We start from the raw sequence: 23,685 nt of genomic DNA, 5'->3' as shown, positions 1-23,685 counted from the left end.
GGGCGTGGCAGTCTGGGGAGCAGGCCAACCTGCAGAGCTGGCTCAGGCCCCTCTTGTCACCCACTTGGCAGCAGGGATGGGGAGAGTCTAAACACAGCCCTCCCTCATCCCTCCCTGATGACAAGCTAATCCTCTCTCAACCCCTCCCCAAAGTTCAGTCCTCCCCCAACCTCCTCCACAGTGGTCATCCCCTTCTCCATCCCTCCCATAAGATTTGCTCTTCCTGCTCCTCGATGCCCACCTCTCTCCCATTCCTTCCCCCGACGTCCAGCCCAGTGGGAAGAACCACACCCATCCTCCCCAGGCTGGAGTGGGGAGAGCCCCACCTGGCTTTGTGGATGCACAAGTCCCAGATGCTCGATCCCTTGGGTGGACCTGAAGGCGGGCAGATCACTCCTAAGGCTTGGTCATGTACGCCGGGTCTCAGACCACCGGGCACGGGCCCGGGAGGAGCCGGAGTCTAGTATCTTCCAAACGCAGGAGCTGGGGACCGAAACTCAGAATCTCAGAAAGTCATACAGACCAGGATGACGAAGTCAGACTCTGAGAACCGTAGAATCATGAAATTAAGAGTTGGGCGAGATTTAGACTCGAATACAATTGTTTTGACAATCAAAATGCACACATCACGAAAGAGCTAAAAGGGGGCCCGGGGTCCCCATGGCCCTAGGGTCTCGGAATGGGTGTGCGGACACCTTAGGAGAGGGGCGGGGCTTTGCGACTGGACGACAGGAACCACAGGGTGAACCTCACCATTAGGGAGAATGGCGGACAGCGGGGCCCGAGAGCAGCCCTCTCGTGTCTGCCTCCTCGAGGCGAACCTCCCCGAACCCTTAGCCATAACTCACCGAGGAGTGGGGTTCTCCAGCCGTCAGCCTCAGGCACCTGCCCATAAGCAACATGGCGGCAAGGGCGTCGCTGGGAGGCTGGGCGGAGCTAACGGTTCTCGCGAGTGTCGTGCTTTCCTGCCTATATCCGGCGCAGTCAGTGAGTCTTCCGGCCTTTTGGCTTCGGCTCGGAGGAGGTGACGGTGCAACAGTCTTCGGTCGTCCCGAATCCGGGTTCATCCGACACCAACCGCCTCCACCATGCCGCCTAAGTTCGACCCCAACGAGATCAAAGTCGGTGCGTGCTTTAGATGTGGCTCGGGCTGCGAAATGGAGCATCCCTCCTCCCCGCAGCCCGTCGGCCCCGCGGCCCCAGCCGCCCTTGCCGTTTTCACGTCGGGCTTTAAAGTTGCTGCCGCTAGAGGCCTTTCCAGTGCTGCGTTCAGGGCGCTGTGAGGTCCTGGTCGAGTCTGTCACTCTTTCTGGGCCTCAACTTCCCCACGTATAAACGGGGAGGGAGGACCGGACGACCCGTGGTGGCTTTGCAGCCCGCACGCCCTAGGGTAAGGTTTGTGTCCGGGCGCTTCCCCCTCCACTGCATCGGCCGGCCCAGTGCGGGCCCCGGTAGCCGGAGCTGAACCGAAGGCCCCAGTCCCACGTGGCTTCCGGAGCGGTCCACGCCAGGGAGGAGGCGGCTCGTCCGCTGGGGGTTGGGTGGCCTTCCTCGCTCCCTGCTGAATCTCTGGCGCTGTCCCGAAGAGACCGAAGCGGCGTGGCCAGCCCGGGAAAGAGGGGGAGAAGGCTGTGACCCGGGGGCTCCCTCTGCAGCGCCGCTGGTCTTGTCTTTCTGTAGTATACCTGAGGTGCACCGGCGGCGAAGTCGGTGCCACGTCTGCCCTGGCCCCGAAGATCGGCCCGCTGGGTCTGGTAAGTCATCCTCGCGGAGGCCTGTTTCTTAGCTTGTCGGATGGAAGGCAGTTCAGCTCGGGCTTGTGCAAACAGCGGATCTGAGGTGCCTTTGACGTTGAGTTGGCCGCCCCACCTATGCCTCTGAGCCGCTGGCCTGGAAGTGCTCCCGTAGCCTGGCGATCGAGGAGCTTGGAACAGGCTATTCTGAAGCTGTAACTTACACTGTTTCTTAATTGCTCTTAGTGTACCTGAGGGATGGGCCAGAGGTCTGTGTGAGGGCTTAGAGTAGGTTGGTGACACTGGGCTGCCTCCTTAGCCCGTGTTTGCCAGTCAGGGAAATGGGTAGAGCACTGATGGGTTAAATATCGGTTGGGAGGGTGAAATGGGCCGTGGGGTAAGATCCTGGTGAACTTCATATAGTAGCTTGCATAACCTATTCATACGGTGAGCAGCTTTCCCGATGACTGCCCTGTTTACCCACTTGTCTATTTTTATGCTTTTTCCGAGCATACATTTCCCTGAGAATCATTAGGCATTTATTCCTTGGATCTTGGTCTCCTGACCTGAGCGTGTTTCTTGCGTGGTCTGTCTTAACCAGCATCTTCCTACTTTTCCTTGACTTTCAGTTTAACTGGCACCCACTGGGTATCTTTCCTGTTGAGGCTGGTGGTCATTAGGAAATCTTCTGTAGCAAGTGTCCAGACCCCGTCCCTGCACACTGACTTGCATTGGTCTGACAGAAACCTGGTGTCTTTAAAACTGTCCAGGTGATTTGACTGTAACCAGTATTAAAAATCCTTACATCATACCATGTGGGTCTTTACGGGCAGGTAGGTAAGTAAGGGACTTGGTGTTGGGTTTGCAGCTTACAGCCCCAAGCAGACTTCCCTCTAGCTGCAGTTCTCCAGTGTATACAACTGACAGCCATTCCTTGATTTGCTAGGTGCAGTTACATGCTTCAGGCCCCGGCCCCCCCACCTATCCCCCAATGTGCTGTGCTGGGTTGAATAAAGGCTTGGGTGTTGCCAAGGGAGAAGGATAGGGCAGGGTTTCAGGCTGTACTTCAACTTAGACCACAGTGTGATTGTATCCCTTTCTTTCTATAGTCTCCGAAAAAGGTTGGTGATGACATCGCCAAGGCAACCGGTGATTGGAAGGGTCTGAGGATTACAGTGAAACTGACCATTCAGAACAGACAGGCCCAGGTACTTGCTTTGAGGGGGAGGGCAGAGGTAGCAACCCTCTGGAATCCCTGGGTGGAAGATTTTTGCTGACATGGCCATCTGCCCCAGTGGTGAGCTGAGGGCAATTTTAAATGTGGGGAAGGCTTTTTTGAGAGCATGGATCAAAGCGCAGATACGGGCTCAAATGTTAACTGTTGTCGCTTGTGTGACATTGGGCAAAGACTTAGTGTCTTCTAGGGGTAGGACATGTTTTAGATTGTGAAAAGTAGTTGGCCAGTGTACAGCAAGCCCAGCCTGGCCCATGTTTTTTGAGAGCCAAGTTGCATGGCAGTATCGGCCTTTTTTATTGGAGGGTGGAGTAGGGCTTAATTCACATGGAGAAACCTTTCTGCAGATTGAAGTGGTACCATCTGCCTCCGCCCTGATTATCAAAGCCCTCAAGGAACCGCCGAGAGACAGAAAGAAGCAGAAAAACAGTGAGTGGTCTTTTCCCTGGTTATTTGTGTGTGGTGGCGTCTACCCAGTGTGATGCTTAGCTGTGTGTTTTTGCTTTAACAAACAAAACCTAGGGATGGCATGGATTTGCTCAGAAGCTGTTAGACAGCCAGGCACTACCAAGAAGTGCCATGTGGCTCTCCCCAATCCCTAGCCTGGGACTGGCCCTACCCAAAGTGTATGCAGGGGGAAATAGTAGGGGAAAGTACTTGACAGTGAGGTCCAGGAATCAGACCATTTCTGAGTTGGAAGATGCTCTGAACAGCTTAACTAACCCCAGTAACTTCAACTTGTCTTTTTTCATGTAAAAAGATCATCTCCTCCATGTTAAGATTAGCAGACTTGATTTTACCCCAGCCACCCGCCACTGCACCCTATCAGTTCTCTGTTGGCTGGTGCAATCCAGTGGTGAGCTGATAGTAAACCCCAGCTTAGGAAACAGGGTTGTTCTTCATGTGGATGACTCTGTGCCGAAAGCATGGGAACAGCCTGAAATTAAAGATGAAGGGAGTACCTGTGGTGTGCTCTGGCCTTGGGTTGCGACAAAGCTTTTGCTGTTTCTCTCCTTTGTAGTTAAGCACAGTGGAAATATCACTTTTGATGAGATTGTCAACATTGCCCGACAGATGCGGCACCGATCATTAGCCAGAGAACTCTCTGGTAAGTGAACAACAGGGAGCCATCTTGTTATGTGGGGTGTATTCACTGAGTGGTAGCATTTCCCAACTTAAAGGGACATTACTCTGTAAGACCTGCAGTTGGGGTGCAGGGTCTTGTGGGTTTGAAGAATGACTTGGTATCAGTGAATATTTGCGCCGTGTTTAATCTGGGTGTCAGAACCCATGGAACGTTTGCATGCAGAGCTTGTGTATAGCTTATGTAAGTGGAGTTCTGAATTTTAGAGGAGCAGGGATGTTACTCCATAAAATAGAGGGCTAACTTCTCCTTACTGATGTGAAAAAGTATTTCCCTTTGGGTGACTGAGGATTGCTGAAGCCCCTCTAATGCCACTTTTCTTAATTATAGGGACCATTAAAGAGATTCTGGGGACCGCCCAGTCTGTAGGCTGCAATGTTGATGGCCGCCACCCTCATGACATCATAGATGACATCAATAGTGGTGCAGTGGAATGCCCGGCTGTAAGTGACTTCTGTTTTACTTGCCTAAGTCAGGGTGAGAGCTGGAGGAAAGCTGAAGTAGTATTTGTGGAGATGGGCTGGAAAGGTTCTAGAAATGGTCAATAATGGGTTTGGGCTATTGAGAATTTTTTGTTCCACTAACTGATAGGTTTTCTTTTTTCTTTCCCACAGAGTTAAGAACTACAAAGGAAAATATTTTAATAAAGGATCATTTGACAACCAGTGGACCTTTTGATACAGCCTCTTCTTGGGGGACCTAGTTCTTTTGTGGTCAAATGGTGGTTAGTAGGGTCACGGTGGCAGAACCTCTGGAGAAAGTAGCAATTTAGGTAACAAGCTCCTTGTGGGTCAGATTGTTGCCCTGTATGGGACTGGTTCAGAGAAGGCCTCTAGAAAAGAAGTCTCCGTGCTGTTTGTGGCTACATGTATTCATAGAACTCTTTGGAGCAAAATTCTTGACCAGAAAGAAAACTTCTACCTCAGTATGAAATGGTTGGGAATCTCTATCCCAGACCAGTTTAATTCTTGAATATGTTAGGGGACCACAGCCCTCACTACAAGGCTTCACTGTCCATTCTAGCCAGGGCTCAGAAGCACTGATGGGAAACCAAGGAACCTGACCTTTTAAGTCCTTAAGGGTCATTTTCTAATGGCAAGTTTTTTGCCTTTCCTGAGTCTCTGTCCTCTTTCCTTAGTTTGGCTCCTTTTGACTTGAGCTCACGACTCTTAATCAGTGTATGGTGAGTGAAGGAATGGATGATATAGTTGGGTACTGGGGCAGGCTACAGCTGAGCAGCTTGGAGGGGCTTCTGGGCACTAACCTAAAGGGGGTTATGAATAATTTTTAATGTTTGCTTATTTTTGAGAGAGAGGGAAAGAGTGTGAACAGGGGAGGGGCAGAGAGAGGGAGACAGAATCCAAAGCAGGCTCCAGGCTCTGAGCTGGCAGCACAGAGCCCGACATAGGACTTGAACTCACAAACTGCGAGATCATGACCTGAGCTGAAGTCAGATGCTTAACCAACTGAGCCACCCAGGGACCCCCAAAATAGGTGGATTTTAGTCGCACCAGGTATAAGCAGGGTTGGAGAGCTGCCTTTAGTGAAAAGATTACCTGAGGACCTGTGCCAAGTCCCAAGAAACATCAGCTAGAGGCCCTGGGTGTTGGGGGCCAAGGCTGATCCTGAAGTCAATGCTTACCTAACCCCAAACCTCAAGTTCATAAATGCAGAGATGAGATCATGTTGCTTGAGTGAGGGTATGTCAAAGACCTAGGACCTTTCAAGGAGGAAGAAAAGCCAACAATGAAAATCTTGATCTAAAGGAAACTGAACTGTTCTCTAGGAAGAGAAGAAGTGCAGGACCCACCAGCCTGGCTGTGAGCGGGGGGAAGATGGTAGGCTTCAGGTGGTCTCTTGTCCCCATAGAAAGGGAGGTGCCTTGCTGAGGGGATTGGACTAGCTTCCATTCTTCCCTCTGGGTATTTTTAAATAGTAGCCAACACTATAACTAGATACATAGGGCCTATCAGTGTCTTGAACACTAATCTCTTCCCTTACCCCCAGTGAGACTAGCACATCGTGGGCATCAACCTTTCCTCACTTGAATTACTCCCCTGTTATGGAGAAACTGTTCATTCCTGTTGTGTGTTCTTTTGTCCTTAGTCATGCAGAGAGAATCCTCACCAAATAGCCTTTAGGAAGGAACTTCCTTCCTCAGGAGTCCTTCATCCACTGTTCACTTACTGTTCACTTACTCCCTATAAACTAAGGTTTCTGCAGTGCTCTGTATACTCCACTCTGGCTCAATCTCTTGTAATTTGAATTCGGTAGTTTATGCTTCCTGAGGAGAAAAGGGTCCTTGACACCTTCCACATACAACGTATAAAATAGGGACTATTTATTAAAGGTGCTTTTGCATGTGGCTCTGAGCTACAGGCTATGGAAGTCCTCGTCTCCAGAGGTTTTCAAGCTACCTGCTATGCCTGTCGGGTCCCCACCCACTTTCTGCTCACTCCCCAGCATGGAGTCTCTGGTGTCTAATGAAAGCTGAACTACACCGGAAGGCCTTTCCGCACTCAGCACATTCATAGGGTTTCACACCAGTGTGAATTCTCTGATGCTGACTTAGGGAGGAGCTCTGGTTAAACGCCTTCCCACACTCATTGCACTCGTAGGGTTTTTCTCCTGTGTGAATGATGTGATGTCGAATAAGGGCTGAGCTCTCGCTGAAAAACTTCCCACACTCGTTACATTTATAGGGCTTCTCCCCGGTGTGGGTCTTCTGGTGGATTATGAGGTTTGTACTTTGGCTGAAGGCCTTCCCACACTCGCTGCACTTGTAGGGTTTCTCTCCCGTGTGAGTCCTCTGGTGGTTTGTGAGGTTTGCACTCTGGCTGAAGGCCTTCCCGCACGCGCCACACTTGTAGGGTTTCTCCCCCGTGTGGATTCTCTGATGCTGAATGAACGCGGCACAGTAACTGAAGGCCTTCCCGCACTCCCTGCACTCGTACGGCTTCTCCCCTGTGTGCGTCCTCTGGTGGTTGGTGAGGTTCGCACTGTGGCGGAAGGCCTTCCCGCAGTCGCTGCACTCGTAGGGCTTCTCTCCCGTGTGGATTCTCTGATGCTGGACGAGGGCTGAGCAGTCACTGAAGGCCTTCTCGCACGCGCTGCATCTGTAGGGCTTTTCTCCAGTGTGGGTTCGCTGGTGTTTTGTGAGGTTGGCATTCTGGCTGAAGGCCCTTCCACATTGGTTGCATTTGTAAGGCTTCTCCCCGGTGTGAATCCTCTGGTGCTGAATGAGAGACGAGCTCTGGCTGAAAGCCTTCCCACACTCACTACACTCATAGGGTTTCTCCCCGGTGTGACTCTTCTGGTGCTGAGACAGGGAAGAGCAGTAACTGAAGGCTTTGCCGCATTCGCTGCACGTATATGGCTTGGCTCTGTGAGGCTTCATTCTATCTGAATTCTTCCTGAAGCTCTTCGTATGTGCTTCCCATTTCCTGGGCCTCACTTCTGTAGGAACCCTCTGTTGTGGAGAAAGGACTGGTCTTAGGTTGCAGCTCTTCCCCAGTTCACTGTTCCTGGGGTCTGACTCCCCAGGGGGCATCTCTCTACTTGTGTCTTGGAATGAATTTTCAGAAATGTCTTGCTCGGGTGGTGATTCAGACATAATCTTCCAGTCTGAAAAATATTTAGAAAACCATTTTTCCAGTTTGGTGGAAGCAAAGGTCCTACTGGAATACAAAGGCTGATGGGCTTTGCCCGAGCTCTTCGGCAGACAGGTCTGATGCTCTACCCCTTTCAACCAGAACACACCTCACATTTCTGTTCCAAACTGTAAAACATTGACCAAGATGGCTCTTCAGATACATAAACACGCTTTATTCCCTTTCCTAAAGTGCAAAGGGATATAGAGAAGTTTTACCTTCCTCAGATGTAAGGCTCCCTTATTTCTGACCCTTTCCTCTGCTTTGGCCAAATACTGGGCAATGTCCATGTGTCTTCTTAGTCTCACAATTCTTGGTGTGGTTTTGGCAATCTGCTTACCAAACTTACTTTAAGAAGCTGATGATCGGGGCACCTGGGTGGCTCAGTCAGTTAAGCATCTGACTCTTGATTTAAGCTCAGGTCATGATCTCACGGTTTGCAGGTTTGAGGCTCGTGTGGGCTCTGTGCTGACGGTGCAGAGCCTGCTTCAGGTTCTCTCTCCCCCTCTCTGTTCCTCCCTCACTGTGCTCTCTCTTTCTCTCACAAAATAAACTTGAAATTAAAAAAAAAAAAGGAAAAAAAAGCTGATGACCAATGCCAGCAAGATGAAACTTTTTCACCTATCAAATCTCAAAATCTGGCTAATCCTAGAGTGTTGGCAAGGGTGCAGCATCATGAGATCTTACCCACTGGTGTGATCGCATGAATTGGGACAGCCTTTCTGGAGAGCAATCTGGTTGTGTCAAGAGTCTTTAAAATGTTGACATTGGAACTGCACTTGTAAGAATCTATCCTAAGGAACTAATGAGAAACTACACAAAGCTGTGTTGACAAAGTTGCTCACACCATCATTTGTCAAAGAAAAGCAAACACCTTTCAATAAAGGAATGATGACAGTACAGCCAATTGAGGGACACTACTTAGCAATCAAAGGTCACGTTTGGAATAGGTACACTATAGTACCTTTTGCAGAAAGGTATTGAGAAAACACTGGAAAGATATACAATGTGAATGTAACCTGTGTTATCTTTGGGTTGTGGGATCAGGAGCAATTTTTATTTCCTTCAGTGTTTGCCTGTATTTTCTAATGTTCTCTAATGTTAGTGTTACAATAAAAGTCACAAAAACCACCTCAGAGAATATGCAGTGATTTAAAAAAGACCCTGTAAGTTATATTCAGCATATACTCAGACCACGTAAATCAACCTCAGAAAAAAGTATTATTGCATTTTGTTATATGAAGATGATGGAGGCAGCTCTGTGTGGTGGGAGGATAGGGGAACTTGGGTTTTTTTCTTATCCTTTTCCAAATCTCAAATTAACATATTTTTACCAGAAAATAGTTATTTTATTGTTTTTAGAAAAATAATGTAAGTGTGCTAGTGGGGGAGAGGGGTAGAGGGAAAGAGAGAATCTTAAATAGGCTCCGTGTTCAATGCAGAACCCGATATAGGGATCATGACCTGACCCAAAGTCAAGAGTTGAATGCTCAACCGACTGAGCCCCTCAGATACCCTGAAAAAAGTTATTTTAAATAGAATAAACAGCATTGCTTTTATAATCAGAAAGTAGATATTAAAAAGAAATTTTTCTAAGTTTATTTTGAGAGAGACACACAGCATGAGTGGGGGAAGGGCAGCTAGGAAGGAAGAGAGAGAATCCCAAGCAGGCTGCACGCTGGCAGCACAGAGCCAACGTGGGGCCCGAACCCATGAAGCCATGAGATTATGACCCAAGCAAAACCAAGAGACAGACGCTTAACCAACCGAACCACCAAGGCGCCCTGAGACAGATATCTTTTAAAGAGTTAATGATTCTTAACCTTTGGCTCTCCCTCATTTTAAGAGAAAACTCTAAAATGTGAGTAATGTATATTTGGGACCTGAAGCACAGGGTCCCACACACCTGTGTCCTACACGGGGCCTTGCACATAAGGGGGTGGACTTTTGGGGGGGCTACGGAGCTGCTTTTCACAAGGGTCAATTCTCCTGACAACTCTTTGGGTTTCTACCCTCTCAGAGGACAGAATAACAAGGTCGGTTCTGGGTGACTTATATTTGAATTTTGTTTTGTTCTGTTTTTTGAGAGAAGGAAGGAATCCCAAACAGACTCTGTGCTATCATTGCAGAGCCTGACGTGGGACTTGAACCCACAAAACTATAAGATCATGACCTGAGCCGAATTCAAGAACCAGACACTCAACAGACTGAGCCCTTATTTGAGTAAGAGCCCCTATTTGAATTTCTATAGAGAATCCTGACCCAAACTGCTGGGGTTTAAGTCCAGCTCTGCTTCTCACTAGCTTTGTGACTGTGGGCAGACTATTTAATCTTTCCATTTCTTGGGTTCACTAGTTATAAATGTAGCTCTTGCAAAATTACCATGAGGATTAAATGAGTTACAACACACGAGGGACAGTTAAATGTTATATGAGTGCTTGCAACACACGAGGGACAGTTAAATGTTATATGAGTGCTTGTTATTATCTTAGACGTCTTCTTTGTAAACTCCCTTAAATGGTTTCCCTCCAGGGCACATGAGCATACTAACGCCCAATCTACCAAGAGCACAGCACAGCCCCATTTCGGATTGAGGGCATCTCCATGTAAATCAGTATTTGATTATGTGTAGCTCTGACAGCTCTTAAAACCCCACCATCTATCTGAGGAAAGGTGGAAAGGAGGAAAAGTGCCAAGAACAGCAGCAGAGGGAGACAGGGCAGTGCAGGAGACCACACGATGCTCATGGATCATTCTACCTCAGTCCGCATCTGCCCGGGGTAGTGGCTCCTGTAGGAGACTAAAGATGTCCGAATGTGCCCCAAAACAGAACAACTGATTGTCCCTTTCGAGCCAGTGTCTTTGTCGGTCTTCCTGTTCACCTGCTCTGCTCAGGTCAGGATCATCCTTAATGCCCCTGCCCACTCACATCCAATTCACTAGCAAGTCCTGTTGGCTTTAACACCCACATATGTCCTGAATCCTTCCTACCAGCCGCCACCCTCTCACCCTGGAATGTCTACAAGAGACTCCTAACTCATCTCCCTGCTCCTACTCTTGAACCCTCCATATACAATTTTCAAACACAAATCAAGTACTGTCCCCTCCCTGCTCAAAACCCTCAATGGCTTATGTCGATAAAATCTGGATGTCACAGCATGGCCTCCAAAGCCCTATCTGTCCCCCGCCTACCACTCTCCCCCCATTTCCTGAGGCCCAGGGTCTTCTGACCTTAATACAAGTCAAGCCCATCTCCAACAGCTTCAAAACATGCTGTGTCCCAGAATGTTCGTCCCCCAGACACTCACACGGCTGGCTCACTCTCTTCCTTGAGACCTCGGCTCTAATGTCACCTCCTCCAAGTGGTCTTTCCTAGTCATCTGACCTACAACAGCGGCCCCCTTCCATCTGTATTCCTGTTCTCACCTTCACACCCCAGTCACTACTCCCTTATCCTGCTTTTGGCTCCTTCACAGGGCTCATCACTATCTGGTATTACACGTCACCTGGTTTACTCATATCTCACTAGGATGCGTGCAGAGACTGTATCTTCGTTTTCTCTTGTACTTTCAGTAGCTAAAACTATTCCAGGCATTTACCGAATGTTTAATGCAGATTTGCTGACTGAATAACAAATCCAATGAGCATGTGGCAAACTAACCGGCTGTGCCTGGGGAAATGTCAACATGCACAACGGAAATCCCTAGAGCAGGCAGTGAGGCGAAAGGTACTTTAAAGACCTGGCTCTGCCGCTGCGGGAGGGCTAGGATGGGACTATGAAGCCAGCCCGTGGAGGGGAGCAACGCCCAGGAGGCGCTGTGACTCAGAGCAGAGGTGCCACACCACGGAGCAGGCTACTTGTCACTCTAGTAGCCAGACTTCAACTTTTCTCAAACTGCTTCATGACCATACGGCTAATACAGCACTCCATAGTTGAGAACTTCCTTTTTCATGCATATTAGTTTGTGAAATAACATTTTGTTATTTAGATTTTTTAGGCAGAGAAACAAGCAACCACATAACTAATAGTTTACTCTGAATCCATGTAATTTGTAAGTAGTAAGCCAGGACTTGCCTGGCTTTCCTGTTTCTACACTAGTACTGTGATACCTCAGAGCATGGATGCTTGGTGCTAACACCCTTTCCGAAGTTCTATTTTTTTTTTAAATGTTTATTTTTGAGAGAGAGCAAGCGAGTGCAATCAGGGGAGTGGGAGAGAGACAAGGAGACACAGAATCCGAAGCAGGCTCTAGGCTCCGAACTATAAGCATAGTGCCCGATACAGGGCTTGAACCCATGGACTCTGAGATCATAACCTGAGCTCAAGTTGGACGCTTAACTGACTGAGCCACCCAGGCATCCCTCAAGTTCTATTTCTAGTAACATGGTGATCTGACCTCTCTAGGCTCCTGAAACTCTCTGAGGCTGTGATGAAACCTTCTTCCAGAAAAATGCAGCTATTGCCTTACCTAATGACGGAACACCACATTCAATTTCGGAAGTTCTACACAGGGCAGACAGCCCAGAAGAAAAGGCCCCGCCTAACAGGTATGGTGCTGGGCAGCAGAGGGACTTGAGCAACGGGAGGGGCAGGAGCACTGAGGCTCCCTGTAAAGGAAAGATCTCAGCAAGTTTGAGTAGTGGTTGGGGTAACAGTGAGGGCTGGAGCCTGAAGGTAGGGGTGGAGTGAGCAGCTTTGGATGAGGAGCAAGAGATAAACAAGGAAGATACAGCTTTCCTTTTGTTTTTCCTAAGGTTCTCAGTATAAGCTCTCTATGAAATTCTAGCATGGTCATGCAGACGGGGAGAAGGTGGGGAGGGAAGCAGGGAGAGGGAGGCATCCAATTAAGGACCAGAGAGAGATAAACGTAGGTATCACAGTTGAAGGTAGGGGTGAAGGTGGGCACCTGAGAGCCTCACTGGAGATGAACCCAAAGCAGAGAAAGTGCTGGCCAGCAATGATGACTTCATTCTCCTGGAGCCCAGCAACACCACCTGTGGTCACAGGTATCTCCCAGCCCAGGGAACTTCGTGAGAAGGTGTGGAATAGTGGGCTTTGCAGTCAGACAGGCCTCGCTTCAAACCCCAGCCATGCCACTTTCTAGCTGTGAGGCTCTGATAATTGGTCTCTATCAGATTTAATTTCCTCATCTGTATAATGGGGATAATAATGTCTACCTCATGGGACTGTTAAAATAACCAAACCAAATGCACTTCCAAAGGGCTTTTGCTCCCCAAACACATGGACGTTGGTGCGTGCTCACTCACCAGGACAGGTGCTCCTCAAGCCTCCTCCCTCCAGCATCCATGGGCCTTCTTCCCTTTGTTCCAACTGGGAGTTCATGCCAGGCTGGGAAACTGGAAGTCCTATTCAAGGGGGGAAATGGGCTTTAGAGGTTTAGATTAAGTATACATAGCCACCCAGAACTCAGGAGAGTGGAAACACACTAGTCAGGTCATTTATTTCATTCACTCAGTAAGGATGTATTGAGCACTTACTTGGTGCCAGGCACAGAGGGATGCACACAGTGCCAAGGAGGGGTCAAGTCGGGGAGTGAAGTTAAGCCCCCAAAGCCAGTTATTAAGAAAGACAGGAACTTACTGTTCCTGGGAACCCTCCTGGGAAATAAGAAAACAGGGAGGTGCAGTCTCACGGGAACAAAATGAAACTGCCTATTTCCCAACCTGGAATGCAGGGACCTTACACGAGGGAACCACGAGGAATAAACACTATCCCTCCTGTGCATCAGTAAATTGGAAAGTGCCACTCAATACTAGAAAGTGCCACAGATTTTCAGAATGGAGTAGATTCTAAATTTCAAATGGTTTCCTTACCCAGCAGGACCAAGTTCCTGGTGTTTTCTGGGATCCCCTCCTTGAACCTGTCCCTAGGAACAGGGATCAAGTGCCTCCACCCATCCTGGGTAAAAGCTACAGTCACACTGCTGAAGGGCATGGATCCCTGAAACAACAAGCACATTCCTTTAACATTTATTTATTTTTTGACAAAGACAGAGTGCAAGCTGGGGAGGGGCATAGAAAGAGAGGGAGACAGAATCTAAAACAGGCCCCAGGCTCTGAGCTGTCAGCAAAGAGCCTGCAGTGGGGCTCGAACTCACAAACCTCAGGATCATGACCTGAGTCGAAGTCAGATGCTCAACTGACTGAGCCACCCAGGCGCCCCAAACAACAAGCACATTCCTGCTCACCCAGTGGCCTTAGGATAGAAGGCAGCCCTGGGTAGTTTAAGAAAAACATTTACTGATCACTTCCTATGTGCTTCTCACTATACTGGATACTGACACACAAAAATAAATCAAATACAGTCTCTTTGCACGTTTACAACTCTGACAGACTCTGTATATAGACGGAGCGCATATACATCTGTTTCTACATAAAACAAGTAGCTGGGCAGAAACAGGTGCTTGGGAACTGAAAGAGACAACGTAGAAAAAACAAAAATTGAACATATATGTTTGTGCAATGAGAAATCAGAAAGAACTGTGAAAGGTCAGTTCTTCAGAACATGTGATAAACGTCCCTGTGAACTTGGACATCACACGGTACAAAAGGGAAACCAGACATGTCTGTGGCCACCTGTAGTAGCGTGTCAGAAACGTGGACAGACCAGGGGCCAGGATAACGGAGAAGGAATCCTGGGTGGAGGACGCGGGAAGACCACAGAGAGGAGGGGACTGCTGAGCGGGCTTGGAGGAGGGAGAAAGAGGAGGTGGTGAGGCACCATGAGCAAAGGAATGGAGGCGAGGAAGTCCTCGCGTCTGTTTTCAGCACAAGTAAGGCACCCGCATCTACCTCGTGGGCCATGCCAGGACCCTGTGTGTCCATCTTCCCCATCCCCGCAGCAACTCCCCGCGTCTTCACTGCCTTCCATCTTCACTGCCCTCCCCGCCCTCCCACCAGGGTCTCTAAAGCTCCCACATTTCTCTTCGCGGCGCCGTCGCTGCCTTATCCGAAGCCAGCATCATTTTCCAAAGTACAATACATCTCTTGACCTCTGGTTTTACCTGTTCTCCCAACCCCATCTTTCATACTGAGAAATGCACTACATAGGACAAAGAGGGTCATTTTTTAAACCTATGAAATATTTAAAACATTTGGGTCATTTTATAATGGTCAAGAAAAGTAAAATCACCATAAAGATGTAACTCTCACGAACTAGAAATAACCATGTGAAATTCATAAAGAAAAAAATACCGTAGGAAATACAAGAACAAACGTAAGATACTACAGCTACGAGATGTTACAAGAACTCGGGCGTTAGCAGGGTTAATACAAAATAAACAACAAAACAGAGCGATGGAATAACTGAGCAATTTAATAATTGCTAACTGAGCTGAGCCATCACACCCTCCGCTCTGCAATTACACTATACCTGTGTGTCATGGGGTGACAAAAGACAAACACTCTGTCCTCGTGGAACACAGACCAGCTGAATGGGCAGACAGAAATCAAAGTGACAATTCTGGAATATCTAAGAAAATAGGACCCACAGCCAACCGCTTTCACTACCAACAAGAAAAGAAGAAGACAAATTAGAAATTTGACTTAAGAGGTTAAAGGTTAAAAGGTCAATTTGAAAAATAAATCTGACAAGTGAAAGCAAAAACCTGAGAAAGAAAAATCTGTTATTAAGAGAACTGATAAGAATATCCAAGAACAGACTTTCTAAGGAAAAGAAACAGACCATTACCCAGTCTAGTCAAGTAAAAAGAGAAGGCAGTTCCTACCCTGGTAGAAGAACTATGCGATGGAATACGCTAGGAATGATTCTGTAGAACACTCTTAACGAAACGGAGAAATACTGATCAAATTCTGTGACGTGGAAATAAAAAGAAAGTTATAAAGCAGGACAAACCCATTTTGGGAAAGTAGAAGAGGGAGACTCATGGGGGCATATGGCTGGCTCAGCCGGTAAAGCAAGTGACTTTTCATCTCGGGATTGTGAGTTTGGGCCCCAAGTTGGGTGTAGAGCTTACTTAAAAATAAAATCCTGGAGCACCTGGGTGGCTCAGTCAGTTAAGCAACGAACTTTGATCTCGACCTAAGTCAGGATCTCACAATTCATGAGATTGGGATTCTCTCTCTCCCTCTCTCTCGGCCTCTCCCCTGTCTGATCTCACCCTTTCAAAAAAAGAAACAAAAGAACAACACACACACACACACACACACACACACACACACCTTTAAAAACTTAAAAAAAGAAAAGGAAAGGAAGAATATGCCTGAAAGGACGCAAATGAAAACGTTAAGTGTTTTAATTCTCTGTGGGAATAAGGGTGAGTTTTTGGGTGTGTTTTCTGTGTTTTTCAGGTTTTCTACAAGAAACACGAATTCCTTTCGTAATTAACCAACAGAAACAAAAACCTCTTAGTATTTGAAAGAAAGAAAGAAAGGAAGAAAGAAAGAAAGATGGAAGGAAGGAAGAAAGAAAGAAAATGAGGCTGCCTCTCAGAGCAAATTTCAAACTTACGTGGGTCCCAGCTGAGAGGAGACCAGCTGCCATGCCTTCATGTCCCGTGGTTTCCTCGGGTGGAAGGCCAGGGTCTGGGGAAGGCGGCTCTGGAGGAAGGGAAAGAAACCAATAAGGCTTAAAAGTTATAGCTCCCCAAGCTAGAAAGTCTCACATTCGCGCTCCAAAGGGGGTTCAAAGGACACCGCAGGGTCTGGGGCACTCGGACTGAATGCGCAGACCTGCAGGGGAATGTAAATTTCCCATTGCCCCTCCTACCTCAGAAACCCCATCAATTCACTCAGATGCAGGGAGTTATGAGTGTAACAGACTCAAGAAGGGGAAGTCCACCACTTACCAGCAGCGTGCTAGTCACACACCCTTTCTATGGCTCATTTTTTTCACCTATAAATGAGGATGATGATCCTTTGTGTTTTTAAAAAAATTTTTTAAAATGTTTATTTTTGAGAGACAGAGTGTGAGTGGCGGAGGAACAGAGAGAGAGGAGACAGAGAATATGAAGCAGGCTCCAGGCTCTGAGCTGTCAACACAGAGCCTGATGCGGGGGTTGAACTTGGGAACAGTGAGATCATGACTTGAGCCGAAGTGGGACGCATTACCAACTGAGCCCCCCAGGTGCCCCATGGATGACGATCCTTTGTAAAGATGCTGTGAAGATGAAAGAAAAATGGGGACAAAGCAGCTAGCACAATGCCTAGCAGGTAAGCACACAGTTGACAATTATCACCTACTGCTCAGTTCGCTGGGAAAAAGTGCTCCGCAGGTTTCAGACAGTTACCAAATCAAAAGAGGTAATGATCGAGTGGAATTCATCCCAGGAATGCAAGATTGACTCAACATATGAAAATCAATCAACATAATATACCACAGGTAATAAAAAGTCAGAGACCCACATAGATCATTTCAACAAACACCAAAAAGGCCATTATGCAAAATCTGATACCCTTTCCTGATAAGACACACTCAATAAACCAGAAAGAGCAGAGAACATCTTCAATTTGATAAAAGGTAACTACAGAAAATCCAGATTTACATCATACTTAATGGTGAAAGGCTGAAACATTCTTCTATGATCAAGACAAGGATATCTGCTCTCACCACTTCTATCCAGTATTATACTGGAGGGTCTAGCCAGGGACATTAGGAAGGGCTGGGGGAGAAAAAAAAAAAAGGCATCCAGATTGGAAAGGAAGAAGTGAAATTATCAGTATTTGTAGATACGATTTTGTATACAGAAAATGCTAAGGAAGGGTACCTGGCTGTTTAAGTCAGTAGAGAATGGGACTCTAGATCTCAGGGTTGTAGTTGAAGCCCCACATTAGGTATGGAGCCTACCTAAAAAAGAAGTAAATAATAAAATAAAATAGCCCTGCTATTTAGAAAGAAAACGAAAAAAATAAATCCTAAGGAACCCACAAAAGCAAAACAAAAAAAAACCTATGACAGCTAAACCAGTTCAGCAAGGTTGCAAGATCCAAGATGGGGATACAATAAAAAGGTAACCCAATTAAAAATGGGCAGAAGATTTAAATAGATACACTAGCAATGTATAATCCAAAAGTGAAATTAAAGAAAACGATTCCATTTGCAAGAGCATTAAAAGACTAAAACACTTCGGAATAAATTCAACAATGGAAATGTAAGACACACACACTAAAAGTTACCAAACACTGTTGAAATTATGGACGATTGAAATAAATGGAAAGAATCCCCATGGATTCATGGATTGGAAGACAACAATGCTGCGATGGCAATACTCACCACACTAATCTAAAGAATTATGCAGTCCCTACAGAATTACGCAAAATCCCAGAGGACTTTTTAATAGAAACTGATTAAGCTGATCCTAAAATTCATCTAGAAATGCAAATGGCCCAGAAGAGCCAAACAATCTGGAAAAAGAACAAAACTGGAGAACTCACATTCACACTGTCAAAACCTACAAAGCAAGAGTAATTAAGGAGTGTGGTCCTAGTTTGAGGATAGAAATATAAATCAATGGAGAAGAACCAAGAATCCGGAAATAGATCCATGTATTTGTGGATAATTGATTTTCAAAAAGAGTGCCAAGAAAGTAAGTGGGGAAAGGATAATCTCAAAAAGATGGTGCTGGGGAGGTGCCTGGGTGGCTCAGTTGGTTAAACGTCCAACGTTGGCTCAGGTCATGATCTCATGGTTCGTGGGTTCGAGCCCCGAGTTGGGCTCTGTGCTGACAGCTCAGAGCCTGGAGCCTGCTTTGGATTCTGTGTCTCCCCTTCTCTGCCCCTCCCCTGCTTATGCTCTCTCAGTAATAAGTAAACATTTAAAAATATAAAATAAATAAATAAATCTTTAGTACCTCTGATGAGGCAACGGTTTCATAGACATGACACCAAAAGCACAAGCAACAGAAGAAAAAATAAACTGAATTTCACCAAAATTAAAAACCTGTGCTTCAAAAGGCACTAGCAAGAAAGTAAAAAAGATAGGCACAGAATGGCAGAAAAGTATCTGTAAATCATTTATCTTCTAAAGGTCTAGTATCCAGAATATTTAAAGAATTCTTACACTTCAACAATAAAAAGACAAATAGCTCAATTAAAAGGTTGGCAAAGGATATGAATAGACGTTTCTTTCAGCAAGATATACGAACAGCCAATAAGTACATGAAAATATACTCAAAGTCGCTAGTCATTTGAGAAACGCCTATCAAACCATTATGAGATGCCTCATACCCACAAAAAAGATGGAAAACGAGTGTTGATGAGGATGTGGAGAAACTAGAACTCTCGAACTTTGCTACCGGGACCGTACAGCCACTGTGGAAAACGGTTTGGCAGTTCCTCAGAAAGTTAAACAGAGTTCCCATATGACCCGGCAGTTCCTCTCCTAGATATACACATTCACACAAAAACTCGGGCACATGTTGTCATAGCAGCATTATTCATAAGAGCTGATAGTGAGGAACAAAATGTCGTCTAGCAACAAAATGAAATATCAGCCATAAAAAGGCATGAAGTACATTCATTCATGTTACAACACAGGTGATCCCTGAAACATAGTATTCTAAGTGAAAGAAGCCAGACATATATATTGTAGGATTTTTTTGTCCTTTTAAAGTTTGTTTATTTTGAGAGAGAGAGAGAGAGACCGCACGCAGGGGAGGTGCAGAGAGACAGAGGGTCCACGCTGTCAGTGCAGAGGTGCAGAGCCTGATTTGGGGCCACATCTCATGAACCTGAGCTGAAATCAAGAGCCGGACACTTGAGACTGAGCCACCCAGGTGTCCCTGTATGATTCTATTTTTATGAAACATCCAGAAGAGGCAAATCTACAGGAACAGAAAGTAAAAATCCATAGAGACTGGGGGAAGAGGGAATGAGGCGCGGTGGCTAATGGGTATGGGCTTCTTTGGGGGGTGATAAAAATGTTCTGGAATTAAGTAGTGGTGGTGGTTGCACAACCTGGCAAACTAAAAGCCACTTTATTGTACACATTAAAAAGTAGTACACAGGCCTGGATATTGGTTTTAGTACAGACTTTATGTTACTAAATGGTACCCAACTCCACTGGACCTTAATGTCCTCTCTGGTGGTACCAGGAGGAGGATAATCATCCTGTTGCTGTCCCCAGGTCTCTGGGGGAAGAGAATCCAAAATGCCAAACTTGCACTTGAAAAATTACAGACCAATACGGGGACCCCTTGATCTACGGGAGGATGGTACAGGCCTCGCTGGTTACCCACACGTTTGTTCTGTTGTATAAATTGCTCAAGGTGCTTTCAAGAACGTTATCTGATGCTTGGTTTTTAGACGCAAATAAGGTAGCTAACGTTATTTCAGGCTTCCCTCCAGAAGAAACGCAGGTTAAAAGCCCTGACCAGTACCCCGGTGCTTAAACAGGAACGCTGGCCGTCTGATTCCACATCTCCAGTATCCTCTCCGACTTCACAGACCAACTGGGTTGAATAGGCCCTCAATCTCCTGTAGAGCAACTAGGCTCCTGTTCTGAGAATATCTGGCTGCTTCAAGAACGGCTGGAAGACCAGAAACAACAGGAAACCCTGGGTTGTCCCATTTTCCTTCCCAGGGACCATTTATTTCGACTTTCAAATGCCAATGGTGCATCAAGCAGATCGGGGAAAGCAGGGTTTATCCAGGCCTGTGCGCCTCCAACTTTCCTCACCCTAGAATTCTTTGCTCAAAAAAGGATCCAAACCAACCCCTTGTGGAAAGCATAAGCGCAGAGTTCTGGTCCCGGTCACACAGCGGTATTAGTGGGCAAGCTGGAACAAGAAGCCGCATCTCCCGCAAGCCGCTCCCTCCACCCCTCCTTCTCACCTCCTTCCTCCAGCATTTGGACGCCACCTCGCGCCACCGCCTCCCAGCAGTCCTCTGAGCCCCAGTCGCGCTCTGCGGGCCTGCGGTGCCCGCTCCAGGCAGGACTCTTCCCTCCTGCTTCTGCCGTCAGACCCCGGGTCTGGCCCTGGGAACTCCGGTCGCGCCTGTCCAGCCGGGTTTCTGTCTCCCCAGCGGCAGCCAGGCCTCGCGGCTGGGGAGCCCGTGGCGCAACCACCGACTGGGTCTCAAGCAGAATGAGGCGTGGAAAAAGTCGCTCCCGGCTACCCGAGAACGCTCCCGGCTACCTGTCGCAGCTCAGAAGCCTCAGCCGCAAGCACTGCCAAAGGCCAGGCCCAGCTCGCGCGCCAAATAGGACGCGCTCGAATACCGTCACTTCCGGCCATGCGTACGGACTTCCCCGCCCCAACGGACTCCACTTCCCAGAAGTCTCCGGGCCCAGCTCCTGACCAGAACGTTTTTCTTTCTCGGTGCCAGGTTTGTGACCCGCACACCCTTGTGAACCATCCTTCCCAGAGAGGCTCCGCCTGTTCCTGCTCCCGGAATCCCTTTTCCGTCATGCTTGGTTCACATTCCTTTCAGGTTCGCCGGAATTCCACGACCGAGGCCCGAAACGGGAAGCGACCTGGCCGCGAAGGATCCTGGGAGCGGTGGTTCTAGCGCAAGCGCAGACTTAACACAACACTAGCGCTGGGGGCTTGACTTCTGTTCATTTCTCCTCAGTAGTTCGGCGGTCTCGGAACACTGGATCCCGGGGGTCTTCTGGTAACGCGGCCTTCATTCACGTCAGGGCCCAATCCCAGCCGCCTTTACGGCCCTTTTGAGCAGTACCGGAAGTCTGGGAAGAGTAAAGGAAAGGAAGGCCCCTCAGTGTGAACAGGGCAGCCACAGGTTGGTGCCCTGGAACTCTCAAGAGTATAAGAATCTATCATCATATCAAGAGTATAGAAAATGACTTCATTAATTTCATGGGCAGAAGTCCTGAATAATGTTAATAGTGTTCCATTAGCACTGTTGCGGAGGAGATTTCCGAAATATTCTATCCTTTGGAGGCTTCCGCGCTATGCCAGAGGATATTTCCATGGGCTTCCTCAGAGCTCTGATGACATTTTCCCCTCTTGCCTGTTGAAAATTATTCACTACCCAGGCAATTTTCTGTTAATTCGGAGACATTTTGACGTTAAGATTCTGTACTGTCTGTGCCTTTTCAGCCACAGCGGGTGGTTTTGGTTTTGGTTTTTGACAAAAGAAGTTTGTGGGGCTTGTATGAATCTTACTGGGATTCACTCAATTGGGCAAGCCACACCCACGGATCTCTTTCAGATAACCTTATCTCTATGTCGGGCTGCTGCAAATTTGAGCTTACAACCAGTGGAGGCCAGAAGACTAAGATGGGTCTCCTTGGGCTAAAATGAAGATGTGGGTGGGGCTATGTTTCTTCTGGAGGCTCTAGGGGAGAATCCCTTTCCTTGCTTTTCCCAGCTTCCAGAGGCTGCCTGCCCTCCTTGGCTCCTGACCCCGTCCAGTGGGTGCTGTTCTGCCTTATTGCCCCCAGGCCCATCAGGTGCTAACCCCATAATGGCCAATGGACGGTAGCGGTTTTCCTGCCCTAGTCTTGGCCTTCCATCCGGGACCAAAGGGAGGAAGCCAAGGGCTTCACTCTTCAACTAATGCAATTCTGCCTATGGCCCCTGGGGGGCGTTAGGGCATTTCTTGCCTCAAGAATGCAGAAGCGAGGATTCTCCTGGAAGTTGTTTTAGGGGCAGGGATTGGACATGGGATGGGTGTGGGGGATTGTCCAGATTTCTACCTTGGGAGGGGTGAAGCGCAGCTGCTGCTGCTTCACCTGTCTTTTAGGGGTGTTTCTCCCTGCCTTCCATGGTCCCGTGCCTGATGGTGCTGGGCTGGGCTTCTGGGGCAGGTCTGAAACTGGGGCTGGCTCTGGTCCCTGAAGCATCTTGTGCTCTGATGAGAAGGCCCCAAGGAAGTCTTAAGGGGGCCTCTGAAGAGTGTGTGTGTCCACAGTCATTGGTACCTGTAAGTGGATGCTGGTAGCAATCAGTGATGGTCTGAGTAGGAGCTGCTGAGGCATCAGCGTAGGAAATAGACTATAAACAAGTGTAAAGATTTCACATGTCCCTTTGAGGCACCCCTTGAGCATCCCCCCTTGCACACAGCTCCCAGCATTGCCTCATCACAGTCTCCCATCCACACCTGCACGGCCTCACCACCAGCAGCAGCTCACGTCCACTGAGCACTTAGTCTGTGCCGTCCTCGGTTTGAGGTGCTTTACATACTTCTCTCTTTTCATCCTCACAACCCCATGAGGAGACAACATCATTGGGCCCATTTTACACGTGAATAAGCTGAGGCTTAGGTTAAATGACTCGTCCAGGTCACAGGCAGGGAGTAGTATAACCAGAATTTGAACTAAGCCCAATGTCTCTTACCCTCCACACTGCACTGGCTCCTGGACCCTGGGTTATGGAGGAGAGAGACCAAGATACAGTTGAAGCCACAACGACCTTTTCCTTGCCCACGGCTTAACCATCTCCACTTCCATTATCATCATCTCCATCTCTCTATCTCACCTCCATCTCTTCTACCTCATCTTTGTCTCTATCTCACCTCCATCTCTATCTGCCTCACCTCTGTCTCTTCTGTTTCACCTTCATCTCTCTGCCTCCCCTCCATCGCTTCCACATTACCTCCATCTCCATTTTCCGTCTTCATCTCTATCACCATCATCTTTCTCATCTCATTCTCTCATCTGCCACCTCTGTTTCTCATCTCCCTCTAACTCTATATGTAATAGCAGGGTTAAGAACACTGGAAACAATCTGAACATGGAGCAATGTGAGGTTGATTTAAGTTCTGACATATTTATACAATAAATCCTCTTAATTTGTTGAATTTAACAAATATGTGAACACCTAACTCTTTGCCACACACTGTGACTCCAATGGCAAACGAACACTGCATTATCATTAAAAGAATGAAGAAAGCTTTCATTTCAAGCTGGTGGACTGAACCTACACATTTCCCCTTTTTCTTCCCAGAGTTCCCACTGAAATGACAGTGACGATGTATAAAGAT

General features: G+C 47.6%; 3 protein-coding genes and 1 non-coding gene across 10 annotated transcripts in view; 2 read left to right on the top strand and 2 right to left on the bottom strand.

The window, feature by feature from the left end:
• The window catches only part of LRSAM1 (leucine rich repeat and sterile alpha motif containing 1), a 37,918-nt gene extending 36,995 nt beyond the window's left edge, over positions 1-923 (bottom strand). For 2 of the 3 annotated variants that reach the window (XM_077768252.1, XM_077768254.1), the window contains exons 1-2: positions 849-923; positions 327-483 (exon numbers count right to left, since the gene is read on the bottom strand). The gene's annotated coding sequence lies outside the window, so the exon portion shown is untranslated. Of the gene's footprint in view, positions 1-326; positions 544-848 lie in introns of all 3 variants that reach the window. The other variant, XM_077768253.1, reaches the window with a different exon arrangement.
• Positions 924-987: 64 nt separating this feature from the next.
• Positions 988-4,781, top strand: RPL12 (ribosomal protein L12). The gene is made up of 7 exons (XM_077768261.1): positions 988-1,125; positions 1,681-1,754; positions 2,843-2,941; positions 3,315-3,396; positions 3,989-4,075; positions 4,442-4,554; positions 4,726-4,781. The coding sequence occupies exons 1-7, from the start codon at positions 1,089-1,091 to the stop codon at positions 4,729-4,731; spliced, it is 498 nt and encodes a 165-aa protein (XP_077624387.1). The 5' UTR covers positions 988-1,088; the 3' UTR covers positions 4,732-4,781.
• Positions 3,776-3,905, top strand: LOC144235081 (small nucleolar RNA SNORA65). The gene has a single exon (XR_013336136.1). It is a non-coding gene; the product is annotated as a small nucleolar RNA SNORA65 (small nucleolar RNA).
• Positions 4,782-6,437: 1,656 nt separating the features above from the next.
• On the bottom strand, positions 6,438-20,922 carry ZNF79 (zinc finger protein 79). Of its 5 annotated transcripts, XM_077768255.1 has the most exons (5): positions 20,572-20,922; positions 16,253-16,341; positions 13,597-13,723; positions 13,030-13,128; positions 6,438-7,735 (listed from the first exon to the last, which is right to left on the bottom strand). In XM_077768255.1, exons 1-5 carry the CDS (start codon positions 20,585-20,587, stop codon positions 6,564-6,566), a joined length of 1,503 nt encoding a protein of 500 aa, XP_077624381.1. In that variant the 5' UTR covers positions 20,588-20,922; the 3' UTR covers positions 6,438-6,563. The 5 variants fall into 5 exon arrangements, with proteins under 5 accessions (XP_077624381.1, XP_077624382.1, XP_077624384.1 ...); XM_077768256.1 differs by lacking the exon at positions 16,253-16,341; XM_077768258.1 differs by lacking the exons at positions 13,597-13,723; positions 20,572-20,922 and having other exon boundaries at positions 16,253-16,309.
• Between the last annotated feature and the right edge of the window lie 2,763 nt (positions 20,923-23,685).

The sequence above is a fragment of the Crocuta crocuta genome, unplaced genomic scaffold (genome assembly GCF_008692635.1).
Source record: "Crocuta crocuta isolate KB4526 unplaced genomic scaffold, BGI_CrCroc_1.0 scaffold35, whole genome shotgun sequence".
Lineage (NCBI taxonomy): Eukaryota > Metazoa > Chordata > Mammalia > Carnivora > Hyaenidae > Crocuta > Crocuta crocuta.
Note: the sequence above shows the minus strand (reverse complement) of the source record. Positions and strands in the feature narration are given on the sequence as shown.

Excerpts from the sequence above, each read along its gene's own strand:
- RPL12 (XM_077768261.1), top strand. The coding sequence starts at position 1,089 with ATGCCGCCTAAGTTCGACCCCAACGAGATCAAAGTCG. Across the intron at positions 1,126-1,680 it reads CCCCAACGAGATCAAAGTCG|TATACCTGAGGTGCACCGGC; the intron begins GTGCGTGCTTTA and ends GTCTTTCTGTAG. Across the intron at positions 3,397-3,988 it reads CAGAAAGAAGCAGAAAAACA|TTAAGCACAGTGGAAATATC; the intron begins GTGAGTGGTCTT and ends TCTCCTTTGTAG.
- ZNF79 (XM_077768255.1), bottom strand. Across the intron at positions 13,724-16,252 it reads TCCTCTCAGCTGGGACCCAC|GGATCCATGCCCTTCAGCAG; the intron begins GTAAGTTTGAAA and ends TTGTTGTTTCAG. Across the intron at positions 7,736-13,029 it reads CTTGAGGAGCACCTGTCCTG|ACTGGAAGATTATGTCTGAA; the intron begins GTGAGTGAGCAC and ends AATATTTTTCAG.